Source organism: Anastrepha ludens, chromosome 5 (assembly GCF_028408465.1).
Source record: "Anastrepha ludens isolate Willacy chromosome 5, idAnaLude1.1, whole genome shotgun sequence".
In the NCBI taxonomy this organism is placed as follows: Eukaryota; Metazoa; Arthropoda; class Insecta; order Diptera; family Tephritidae; genus Anastrepha; species Anastrepha ludens.
This window is the reverse complement of record NC_071501.1, coordinates 7959622-7973468: the sequence shown is the minus strand read 5'-3', so window position 1 is coordinate 7973468 and position 13847 is coordinate 7959622. Positions and strand designations below refer to the sequence as shown.

The following is a 13847-nucleotide window of genomic DNA, read 5'->3' as shown; positions in this document are numbered from 1 at the left end:
TGATGATTTGAAACAAAAAGTATGAGAAAGTACTTGAACTCATCAAAAGTTTCCAATTATAGGCTTGCTTTGAAACTACATCAGAGCTCACAGTGCATTATGGCCCAATAATAATTATCTTAGTAATATGTCCGTTACCCTCTGATCTTACTAACTGTAAGATACGCGAAAACATACTAAGTTAAGTATAGAAGGAAAGATGAAGCAAGATTATTTCATTGGTGGATAAGGCCTATTCTGCCTAATGGACTCCTTTATTACTGCAAGTTGCACCTAAAAATATAATCATGTATATTGAGTCCAGATCTGCGGAATATACATATTTGCTCTTCATATCAGATTGTGACAAACGCGCACTTTACGAAACTGAAACTCATATCTATACGAGGGGTGCCTTTTATATGTCGGGATTAGAGAACAAAAACAAATTTTAATCATCGAAAATCACTTTATTGTTTTTCAAAGTATTCTCCATGAAGATCTGTACACTTTTGCATGCGTTTGAACCAATTGTCGAAGCACTTTTGCCACTCTGAATGAGGTGCCTCCAAAACATGCATTCTGAATGCCGCAACCGCTTCTTCAGGTGTCGAAAAACGTTTACCTCTCAGTTTGTTTTTTACGTACGGGAATAAAAAGAAGTCATTCGGTGCCAAGTCAGGACTATACGGCGGATGACCCATTAATTCGATGTTTTGGGTGCTCAAAAATGGAGTTGTTTGAGCCGATGTGTGAGAGCTCGCATTGTTCTGGTGAAGAGTGATCCGTCTTTGGCGATTGGTTTTCCTAATTTCTTGGAAAACAACTGGCAAACAAATGGTTGTGTACCACTCAGAATTTACTGTTCTGCGTTGTTCTAATGGTACGGTTGCGACATGTCCAGTTTTTCCGAAAAAACAGGGGACCATTTGCTTGGAAGTGCTTCGTGCGCGAACAACTTTTGTTGGATTTGGCTCATCTTGAAACACCCATACAGTCGACTGCTGTTTACTTTCGGACTCATACGCATAAATCCATGATTCATCACCTGTCACGATGCCATAGACGTGTTTCGCCCGGCAATCGTATTTTTTGAGCATTTCCTTCTACCAATCGACACGAACTCTTTTTTGAGCGATTGACAAATTGTGTGGGATCCAACGCGAACAAATTTTTTTGACAGTCAAATGTTTATGCAATATTGAATGTATGCTGGTCCCACTAATGCCTAAGATTGTCTCAATCTCACGATAGGTCACATGACGATCTTGCAATATCAGTTCGCGCACAGCATCAATGGTTTTCGGAACAACAACTGATTTTGGACGACCTTCACGAAATTCGTCTTGGAGTGAACTACGACCACGATTGAATTCACCATACCATCGATAAACACTGGTCCTTGATGGAGCTTCATCGCCAAAAAATGAATTAAGTTCATCCATGCAATGTTGCTGAGTTAATCCACGTCGAAAGTTGTAAAAAATAATCGCACGAAAATGTTCACGATTTAATTCCATTTTTCGACCGAGATAAATCTTTTAAGTTACTGTAAACGCTGGTATTTCAAAACGTTCTGAGTACGTAAAAGCCAAAAAATGTCAAAAGTTGAGATACAGCTGTCAGTTGCCAGATTGTAATCAGGGTTGCCAAATCCCGGAATATAAAAGGCACCCCTAATACGAAAGTTGAAGCAAGAAATGTAAGGCCTACATTCTTACCCTTTGTATCAATGCTAAAATTTCAACCAACACAGCTACAATGATTTGTGTCTAATTCATGAAGAACTTTCACAATTTTATTTGCAATGTTTGCATAACTTCCCTCAACACAATCACCGCAAATCACCTCTAACAATAATCACAAACTAGTCATACAAATGCCACAGGTATGCTGTTGCCTTCCATCTAACAACCACACCAAAAATAAATCCAATCTGAAAGAAGTTGGAAAATACAAAAGGTAGCAGCCAAACAAAAGGTGAAAACCATACAGGCATAACAAAATCTTACTAACAATGCACTCAGCTCCAAGGCTAAAGACCAAAATGACCGATTGCCTAAAACCCAATGGTCAGGCAAAACAATCCCTGACAACTGCGGGCTCTGCGAGCCTTTGTTGGCTCATAATGCAATTAAGCTAACAGATTTTCAACTTCCGTCATGAGCAGGGTAAATACACGACAGACTGTGGGCAAATAAGCAAAATGATAAGAGGAAAACGAAAACTGAAATATAGTCAATAATGCTCTGAAAAAGGGAGATTAAAAGCGCCTGAGGTTGTGGTGGCTTGAAATACGAGAATGATCGCATGACATATGACACTGAAGTTGGCTAATAAACGAAACTGCCGTAGCGCAATTGGGGAGAGATGCTCGCATTAAGTGGGCACTAAAAGAGGGGCATTGCAAATGTGAGGTAAAACTCAAGTTGGGTCATACAGAGGTTGAGTGTAAGTCAAAGTCTGAATTGAGTTGATAATTAATTTAAAATTGTAAATTACTTCCAGCTAATATTGGGGGGAAAATAAAATGGCAAAAATTGAAGGTCACAGAAACTTCAAAAAGCACTCAGCCACAGAGTGAGAGAAAAGGGCTCTAAATGGATTATGGAAAATGGGTGCACGAAGATTTAATTTAATTTCGCGCAGTCTCCGTTTTCGAAAACCAAATCATTCTGAAAAATCTTTTTACAATTACAAAATTTTACAATTCCTGAATACACTTCCCAACAAGGGTTAAGTTACCGTCAACATCACTCGTTTTTGTGATAAGTGACAAGTGTCAGTTTACAAATTTGCTTGATTAAGAAAATTAAAAACAAAAAAAAACGAAGGGAATAAATCAATAACTTACAAGGCACAGCCCATAGGCCTGCTCAGCACGCTGCGAAATGATACAAAGCCAAAATGCACAGCTTCCACCCGACTAACTGCCTCTACCAGCAGCCGCTTTTGTGGGTGTGCTTTTGGGGGGGCTGAGTGGAAATTGCGTGTAAATAATTTACACGCGTGTCTGACACGTGATGCAACAGCCATTTTGGATTTGCAGTTGCATACGTTCGTCTGATGTTGTTGCACTCTTTGCTAACGCACACACACCCTTGCACTGCGAGCTGGGAATATTCGGTTTTCTTGCAATTTCGGAAACATCAATTTTTATTTCGAGTGGCTGCTAAATGTCAAAGCAAATGGTATTCCCTGTGGTTATTCTTGTTGTTGTTGTTAGTATTGGGTTTCCTTCTTTTCTTTATTGCCAAAAAACGAGGGTGCGAATTTATGGTTAATCAATTTGTCGTAAAAACTAATGATTGTGGATTTTTCTTGAAGGAGTGGTAAGGATAAGGAAGTTTGATGCTGTTGAGATGGAGTTGCCAGATATACCCCTTTTCTAAATTCAAAATAGAAGGTCTTATTGGTACTTTTTTCTACACCTTAATACTTTACGTATGTCATTTTTAAGGGTTTCGGACTACTGTTAAGCAAAAAAAAAAAAATTTTTTTTTTTTCAAAATTCTACACAGATTGTAGATTGCTGATCGCATACGAAACAGTCTACTAAAAATTTAATCTTTTCCTGGGCATTTCATCGCATATCATTTGGTCGAGGAAAGCACTTCTCTGCCTCAATGCAATCAAAGTAATGCAAGACGTTTAGACTTGAGATAATGAAACACAAAATTAAGCATGTCCAGGTTAAACAAATGTTAACTCGAAAATTTTTGCAAATATTACAAAGAAAAATCAAAGAAATTTAGTAGAAAATAATGAATATCCAAACGTTCCTATTCCGTGAATTTCACTGTTTCCCGTTTCATCGACTTCAAAGTAAATTTGACAAATCAGCTGTCAAACCCTGAATTCGATAGTTCATGGCATGCGGCCGAAAGCATACGATATATCTTACTCGATATCGTATACCTTTTTCCATGAACGGTCTACATCTGAGAAATATCTCTTACGATGTATCGTATAAAAGTGCCCACAGCTGGTATAGATGCCCAGTTAAGAAGTAAAGATTTCATTTCATTATTGTTTTTGCTGTGAGTCCTAAAAAAATTTGTTAAGAAATGGTTTTCTTCTTCTTTTGAGACGTTTTAAGTGGAGCGAATGCTGAAAAAAATTTCAAAAAAATTGTCCCAAAAATGTTCCATTACCATTCAACTAATACAATTAACCCAAAACAGCTCTAGCAACTCTGAAGTTCAAACCTTTAAAAGAGCATACATCTGGCATCCTCATCGCCTCAAAATAGTAATACGAGTATTCGTATAGATACTTAGTTGTATAATAATTGCCTGTAAGACAAGAAATCGAAAGCAATTGAACTTAAGAAAACAAGATAAATGTGACTACTGGAAGAAACCGGATTTACAAATGCACTGCAGTTGACGGATACTATTTACAATAGCTAATAAGAGCTAAGGCAATAATAGCTCAGTACGAGTACAATGACATAGGTAGGTGTGTCAGAAAGTGAGTCAGCAGTGGAGAATAAATGAGGGTGGAGAAAGGGAAGCAATACACTTTTTAAATCAATGACTTATGTGATTAGGTAATAGAAAGTGTTTCAAAAGCGATAGTAAGGATGAAGGTGAGAGGCAGAGGCAGCCGCAGTTTGAATTAATGCCGAACTTCAATGATTTACAAGCTCTCTAGTGTGCCATAAATAATAACGGGTTGCGAGACAATGAGTAATACAAGGGTGTTTGTGGTATTTTGGGGGGAAATTCTCTAACCAAACGGTGCAAAATATTCATTTTTAAATAACTATGAAAAAAAAATCATTTATTTATAAGGTTTGATTAGGGACCTGCTTTTTTGATGATATGCTTCAAGTGTAAGGTCTGTTTTTGTAGCACCATAAACATTCCTCATAGCAGCGGATTGCTGCTGGAGTGACAGTCTAGGGCTGAATATAAATCCAGGTCCTTCCGGTAACGTAGAACCGACTGTTGTGGAAGGCATAAAATCTTAAGATCTCGATGGTATTCCTTCATATTTACAATTACCGTTTAAGATTTACTCTCTAAACAAGTTTTATAAATGTATATAAAAAAAAAAACATAAATAAAAGGAAGACACAATCAGGCAATGAGGACTGAAATGGGAAGAAATCTGTTAAATTTTTCTCCAGTAAAGAAATTTTAAAAAATTTTTTCTGAATGATCTCGACGCCGTTCCAACAATTCAAAACTCTAGAAATTCTCTCTCCTTCAAAATTCACTGAGAAACGCCTAAACGTTGAATGGAAATTTTGGGTGGCCTGAAAAGTTTAGTTATAAAAATTTGAACTTTGACTTAGAAAGGAGTCATAAAAGAATAAGATCAATTGAAAACTTTAAGAGTGTGTTTCAAGTGATATAGAGTATTTATTTCAAAAGTGTCTGAATAATTTTAGCCATCTCTTAATGGATTATTATAAAAGTCCCTTCTTTGGAATAGAGGAAACAACTGGTATAAATAAACATATCTCAGCAGCGCTGGAATAGAGCTGCCTAAAATTACATTTTCTTTTGTAAGACAGTGAGTTATAACAGTTTATGAGGTAGCGCCGAATCTTGCTCGATAACTTTCTGGTTGCTTTCACAAGAAAATGTTTCGTCAAGTTAGCCGAACAGAGAGAGATAGCGAGCAGAGAAGTGGCGAATAGAAGAGTCCTTGAGATTGAACCATTTTATTGATTTGGTATTTTTAAAGACGGTAGTTCTTTGTAGAGATGTGTACACTAACGAAAAAAATAATGGAATAGCGATATTTCGAGCTGTTTTGAATACTTTTCTAACACTTTCTATTCGTTTATTTTATTTTATTTTTTTTTTTTTTTCATTAGTTAAAAAATATCGCTCACACTACACTAAATACCACGTAAAGTAAAATTTCAAATTTTATACAAGGTTTATAAACTCTAATATTTAATCATGGGTACGCAGTTTTTTAGCCCATTAAATGTTAAAAAAATAAAGTGCAAGTTTGAAGTGGCTCAAAGTTCTCGTTGCTTTTTGAACATTTGTGAAGGTGCTGCGTATTTTCTCCATGCAAGGAATCGATGACATTTTTTGTCGAATTTTTATAATTCTTGTACTTGGCTTGCAACTTTGATTTATAAGATATTTGGTGTAAACTGCGCTATATTTTTTGTAAACGTTTAATGAAAAAACATTATTTATTTAAAATTACTTAATAATCATTTTTTAAAATTTATATTCAAATTTGAAAAAAAAGTTTCAGAAAAAATTTAAAAACATCCCTCATATGTTTTCGAACTTTATTGGTTTTGTGGCATTAAAATTAATATTATTAAAAAAAAATTCTTAAAATTAAAATTAAAAAAAAAATTGAAAAATTTTTCAAAAATATCCCTCATATGATTCAAAAGTTCGTTGGTTTTGTGATATTAAAATGAAAAAACATCTGCCGTTCGGAGTCGGCTTGAACTGTAGGTCCCTCCTTTTGTGGAACCACATCAAGACGCACGCCACAAATAGGAGGCGGAACTCGGCCAAACACCCAAAACTGGTGTGGGCGCCAATTATATATATACCTATATATAAATAAAAAAAAGTTTTTTTCTTAAACAATTTTTTTTAAATCCTCGTTCATATGATTAGAGTCAACTGCTTACTGGTTTTGTCTTATTTATAAACATTTTAACTACAATGGTATTTTTCATATTTTGTGGGCACACAAAAACGCAAGTTGTTCCATATACTGTATTATATATTATAAAGCATGTATTTCTCAAGTGAAGATTAAATTCAATAAAACAAAATTAAAAAAAAAAAACCTAAATTAAACCCAAATAAAATTTAAAAATTATACGAGTAACTTCCCAAAGCAGGGAAGTGAAGTGAATCGAACCCCATATTTTATCGAGCCTTCTAAAGAGACATAAGAAATTCAACGGTTTCAAGTAAACATATCAAGCAAAAGTTTTAATTTTGTGCTGTTAGCGAAAAAAAAATTCACTCCAAAAAGTGCCAAAAATATTCAAGTCGAAAAAAATATCAGCCAAAGCCGCCTAAGATATGCCAAATTATTTTTATACAACAAAAAATTTCGTGAAATAATTTTAAATCACGTGATCTGGTATGCTGCAGAAAAATCTCGGCAAAATATAAATTAACCACATAAAATTAAAAACCCCAAACCAAATAACAATAACAAAAAATCACGTGCATCTTAGCACAATCAAACATTCGTAAATGTTTTTGTTGTTGCAAGCGCCAACAACATGGGCAACTCATCGTCATCGCACGGCCACAGCAGCAGCAGCAAAAGTAGCCGCAAATGTCGCAGTCTCCCAAATTCGCCGGATGTCAGAAGGTAGGTACAAGAACGAAAGAAGAATGTAAAGAAAAAAAAAGAACAAAAAAACAACAAAAAAATCCTAAATTATGCTGCGAGAACTACTAAATATTCATAATGTGACTAAATATTTTGCTGGAGCGATTCAAAAGAATATCAATGAAAATCAGTTGGAGGGGATGAGAAAAGATTGGTGAGGTAAAAGTTGATATATATCATTTGCCATTAACACATCTAAAGAATGTCTGCACGAAAATGCAGTAAACTTCCGGGCTAACGGGAATTTCTATAACTAAATATTCATGTGTAGGTATGTCTGTACTGTCGGAGTGGGTGTTGGCTTCAAATGTTCAACTGTTGTCTAACTCCTCCTGAGGAAAATATGCCGCACATGCACTTCATCTGCGGAGCATTGCTAATGAGCCCACATTACAGCATAATAATTTCAAGCATTTTCATGTGTTTTTCCTCAGAAGGAAACAAAAAACATAAAAGACAAAAAAAAACTAAGCTTTAGTAACTAGGTATTGTACACTTCTTGGTAAACCCTGTAATCAAAGCAATATACTCTGAACTACATACCTTGCACCCAGTTTGCCTCGCAGCTGAAGTAGTTTATCTTTTTCACACTACGATGCCCTACGAAATGAAAATTGTCAGCACATGAATCAAAATTAGACCAGTTAAAGAACTAGTAAGACATGAATCAGCCTTTGCCAGCCAAATAATAAACGAATTTATAATAGACCAAAAAATTCTAGCGTAAATTCTTTTGTAGCGTAAATCACCAATTTTAGACGAGTTGAAGTAGTAAACAAAAATTCAATGCCATCATTTTTATTATGAATCAAAAAATGGTACAAGTTCTTTTTTTACCTTCGAACTTGCCACTTGATTGACTTAATTACATTTTTTTAATTATATACTTGCATTTTTATTTTTTCTGAAATTAAATCATAGCAACTTGAAATAAAATTTATTAAATATTTTTAGTATTCACAAAGGTGTCGTAAGTGCCGTATTGTTGTATGTAGTAAACTTTAAACAGTTAAAAATATATTTAAGGGGCTCGCAAGGTGTCGTTCAAGTCATATCATTAATTTTGAGGCAGTTCTTAAATAGCAGGTTGTGGTTTTAAAAGCTCTAAAAGATTGGTTTGTTTAAATACAACGAATACAGAACCCGCTGTTTATTCATGGATAAAGAACCTGCTAGGGTGTAGAATAATAAGGGCGAAGTGGAACGAAGCTAAACTCACTAAAGTAGCACGCGAGGGTACGCCACAGGGTGGTGTTCTATCGCGACTTCTCTGGCTACTCGCTCTTAATGAGTTACTAAAGAAATTTGAAGGTACGGCATCGAAACCAGTAGCATATGCAGATGACATAGCCATAGTAGTGACAGGCAAATACCTAAACACCGTGAGTGACATAATGGAGTGATATAATGAATAATACACTCGCAGCAGAGCACCAATGGACAACACAGGCAGGCTTAGGGATAAATGCTGATAAAACGGATATGATACTTTTTACTAGAAGGTACAAGATCCCCTATTGGCAACCCTCGAAGCTAAACGACGTGGAACTAACACTTAAAAACCACACAAAGTACCTTGGAGTAATTTTGGATAGTAAACTATCATGGAAGTAATATATATTAGAGAGGAAGAAAAAGGCCAGCAACGCCCTATACGCATGTAAAAAGATGATGTTATAATGTATTGGTGCTACTCGGCTATAGTAAAGCCAATATTACTATACGGTGCTCTGGTATGGTGGACTGCGCTAAGAAAACCGACATATAAAAAGCCTATAGAAAGTATTCAACGCCTTGGTGCACTTTGCACAACAGGTGCATTGAGAACTACTCCAACGGCAGCGCTTGAAAGAATACTCAACTTGTCACTGATTGATATTGCGGCGGAATGCCTAGCAGCTAAATCCGCCGGAAGACTCAGCGCGACAGGTCAATTTACCGGGTATAGCTCAATAGGCATTAGTTATAGGGTCCAAACGGACTATATGACTCCGAAATGCAATTAGGTGAAGAAATTCCGAACAACAATAGAAGAAGAGTGGTGGAAAAAAGGAATGAAACCTAACCCAAATACTCTTAATATATTTACCGATGGCTCGTAAATGGTAGACGGAGTAGGGGCAGGGATCTATTGCGCAGGGCTGGGCATCAGGCAGCTATTTAAGCTTCCTGACCACTGTAGTATTTTTCAAGCAGAAGTCTTTGCGGTAGAAATAGCAATCGCAAAGACTCAAGCAACGCCAATATGAAATTTCATCTAAAAATGTTCTAAAAAGCAGGGAAACCATAGAGTGATTAGCCGCAGACAGACGGTTGCATATCTATTGGGTACCCGGGCATAAGGGCATTGCAGGAAACGAAATTGTAGATGAGATTGCCAAGAGCGCTGTTTACAGAAAATTCGAACAAGAAAACGACATACTGAAACCTTTAAATACGGTATACAAAGACATCGCTGCGTACATGAAAATACGGATAGACAGAAGGTGGAACAATCTAGCTACTTCTAAAACCGCGAAAATCTTGTTGAAACAGAATGCAGATAAATATGCCAGATTCGTACTAGCTCTGTCTAGAAAAGAAAGCCGAGCTATCGTAGGTATGCTGACGGGCCACAATTCACTAGCGGCGCACGCATACAAGATAGGAATCACTAACAACGATAGCTGTAGATTTTGCAATGAACTAGAAGAGAAGGAAACGCTCTAAATAAAAAAATGCTTAAAGCTTTAAAATGCTTTACAATATGAGAAGTTAGAAAACCTCTCGGGGATAGAGCTCCAAAGTTTACTTAGATTCGCAAAAGACGCAGACGTATCACAGGATGTCTACTACAAAGAAACGTAAGGGTCTAGCTCCATCTGGTAACACTAAGGATCAACAAGTATATGTGATGGCTTTCAGCCAGCCAAGTCAACCAAATCGAACCTTGGGTCGTAGATTACAGATCCGTCCTAGATTAGAGTTTCCGACCTATGCTCCGACATAATACGTGCAGATATATGTTTTTTTGTAGTTATTTAATTCTTTGTAAAAATGTCATCTAACAGTATATACTATCAACGAATAAAAAGAAGAAAGATTACAGATCTGTGCGTTTGTTTTCTTTTTTGAAGATCAGGTTAATCTTTCAAAATTTCCGTCTTAAGTTTGCATTGCCGATTATTTTTATATGAAGAAAGGGAAGGGAATTTACTCTCTGCTTGTTGATTTTTGTTGGTTGATTGTAATACAAAAACAAACAAAAAACTGAATAATTTTTGTTTGATTTGAATATTAAATTATTGTGAAACAAAAAATATGGAATAACAAAAAAAGTTTAAAAAAAAATTTGTTAAAAATAAGTTATGACTTTCCCAAAATTGGATAAATTAATTGCGTTAGTGTTGAATTTTGCAAAAATCATAATAATAGAAACCTACGACTTTTTTCATTCAAAATTAGTCGATGAATCGCTTGAGAGACAAAGTAAACTGCAAATCAAAATGTTATGAGAAAATTAACTAATCCAGAAAACTGACCACAGATCCGTACTTCATAAACTAAAATTAAATTTACGTACCCCGGCGTTTTGTGTGTCATTCCAAAACTTTTATTTTATCTATAGAGCAACAGAAAAATATTTTTTTATGTTCATGTTATTGGTAATTTTTGCAACCAGTCCAAGACTAGATACTTTCGAAATAGTACAACTTCTTTTTCCTTTGCCCTTAGTGTAAAAGAAAACAATTTTTGTGGTTGGTTTTGCAATTGGTCATTAAGCAACCAGTCCAATACTAGGCACTTTCCAACTAGTACAATTTCTTTTTATTTTACCAATAGGGTAATGAAAACTAATTTTTTTGGATGCTTTTGTAATTGGTCATTAAGTAACCAGTCCAATACTACCCATTTTCGAACTAGAACAACTTCTTTTTATTTTGCCCTTAGTATAAAAGAAAACAATTTTGTTTGTATAGATACACCCTTAATTGGTTATTCTGCAACTAGTAATATACTAGTCTCTTTCGAACTAGTCTGACTTCTTCCATTAGATATCAATTCTTAAACTAGAATGTGTAAGGCTTTCTACTGCATGGTAGCCATAGATCTGTAGCTCCGCTGTACATTTGTATGTCTGTGTGTACAAGTACATGTGTTGCGTGAAATGTGGAAAAACAAAAATAACTCACTTCTAACTCCACTACTGCCCTTTTGGGGCGTCAAAGATTGTCTGTTGTAGCCATAAATTTTAGTCGGGGATATACCATTCCGAGCACCGCAGAAACGAATGTCAATGTGGTTCAGCGTACAGCTTCTAATTTTAGCTGCACTTAAATTTTTTTCTTTTCGTTTCATTTGTAGTTTTTGAAAGTATTCTGGTTTCTTTTGTTGTTTTTGCTGCGATACACTGTTTCTTTTTTTTGACTTTTCAGAAAATATTGCACTAAAATAGTATTTGGAGAAGCCATGAAAATGGCTTGTTTGAAGATTTAATACATTTTAAGGCCACTCAATACTTTAAGGTCAAAGCTGAAAGCTGTATTGAGTGATGAGATTAGAAATGAAGTTCCGGAAATGACTGAAATATTCAAATAGCTTGCGTGTTTTTTTATAAATTATTAAGTTTTCAGAAGCAAATGGTGTATGTGTCAATTTTATACAAAAATAATGAACATTTACAAAAACAAAAAACGACAAATAGTCAAAACTGGTCCAAAAGTGCATGGGCTATCATTTTGTCGCGGGTCGAATGAATGTATGTCTGTATGCATCGCCTTAAAGCGTAATTATTTAATATCTAAATTTTTATGAAAATCTAAAAGTGCTAAAAACCGCATTAAATGGAATTGAGTTGTTGCAGCAAGTGTTTGTTGAAGCCTGATACTTAGAAAATCACAACACGGCTGTGGTTTTTACGCTGCATGCACTTACTCGTACAGTTCCTTAGTTGCATTTGTTGCAGAAAAAAAATGTTGCAAAAACGTACCATGTGGTGGATGCTGTTTGCTGTTTTTATGCTCTTTTTTCATATGTATAAGTGCACATTTTTACATATAGAAATTTTTTCTTAATAGTGTTTTTTTGTTTTTGTTGCTCTCAAGAAAACGAGCATAGTCTTGCTTGTTTAAAGTTTTTGCTGCTTTCACAGTTTTTGCAGCTTCCAATGCGGCCTATGGTGCGCCCTCCGTGCCACCTCCGTGGCGTAATTCCCATATGAAGCACTTAAATATTTCGATGTTTTTCCTTTTGAAAAAAAAAAACAAAAAATATTGGAATTGATATCAACAAAAAAGTTTTTCATAAGAAATTTGTTGAATTGCTAATTCGACTGCTTTCAGACAGTTTTGCATTGCCACAGGCTGTATTCCAAAAGTTGGTCTTACCCAAACCCAAAAAACAAGCGAGAAACAGACGGTGTTAACATTTTTGTATTGCAGTTATGTAGAATACAGTATTTTTACGAGGGTTGCTACTCGAGCTTTGAAAGGATAAGTAAAATGAAATATTTATAATCGAAAAGAGCTTTTTTCTTGCTCAAGTTATTATCCATCGAATAATAACTGATTTTGAACGGATCTTGACGAAATTCGTTTGGAAAGTGCGACTACGTTTGCATACAAAAAACCAACAAAATGCGGTGACTCAGGATGGTGTTTCGTTACCGAAAGTCGAAGCGAGTTGAGCGATCAATTGTTATTGATTTAATTCACTTTGAAATTCATGTAAAATCATCCTAAATAAATTTTCATGATTTAGTTTTATTCTTTCACGAAAATTATTATTCAAAGTAATTGCAAGGAACACAAATATCTCTCTTAGAAGGGTCGCCTTTTACGGTTTTCGCCTAATAATTAAAACACAGTAAAATAATGAAAATGGTTTTATTGTTTTTCCCAATACTCTCCTTTTAAGTCAATATATTTCTGCACTCGTTTAAACCAATTTTCGAAGCACTTTTGCGCCCACACGAACTGGCTTGAAAAATATTGACTTTGCATTTTATTTGTGATGTTTGGGAACAAAACAAAAAATCATTAGGTAGCAAATAAGGGCTATTAGGCTGATAACCTATTAATTCCATGTTTTGAGTGCTCAAAAACTTTCTTGTGTGAGCCGATGCCTGAGAGCTCGCATTGTTTTGGTGAAAGATGTTTAATTTTCGGTGGTTGGTTTTCTTTAATTCTCCGAAAATTTCTGGCAATTTCTTGATTGTGTACCACTCAGAATTGACTGGCCAGAGTTTCTCTAGTGATACAGTTGCGTCATAACGAGTTTTTCTGAAAAAAAAGAGACCTTTTGCTTTGGGGTGATTCTTCTTCGAACAAATTTTTTTGGATTAAGTTTGCCTTGGAACACTGTTCCGATGTCATAGACGTAATTTGAGCATACGCGGCTGAATTTCTTCAACATTTCTTTTTACACATCACGAGTACTTTTTAGGCAATTTTCAACAAATCTTTGTGACTACCAAATGTTCATGCAATATTAAATGAATGACGGCCCCACTAATGGCCAATTACGCCTCTTCCTCGCGATATTTC

At 35.3% G+C, this 13847-nt stretch overlaps 1 protein-coding gene across 1 annotated transcript in view; it reads left to right on the top strand.

Annotated features, from left to right (window-relative positions):
- Positions 1 to 6452: 6452 nt before the first annotated feature.
- The window catches only part of LOC128863460 (protein sickie-like), a 155753-nt gene continuing 148358 nt past the window's right edge, over positions 6453 to 13847 (top strand). The window contains exon 1 of the mRNA XM_054102623.1: positions 6453 to 7302. Coding sequence (XP_053958598.1) covers positions 7211 to 7302 — 92 coding nt within the window. The 5' untranslated portion in view covers positions 6453 to 7210. The remainder of the gene's footprint in view (positions 7303 to 13847) is intronic.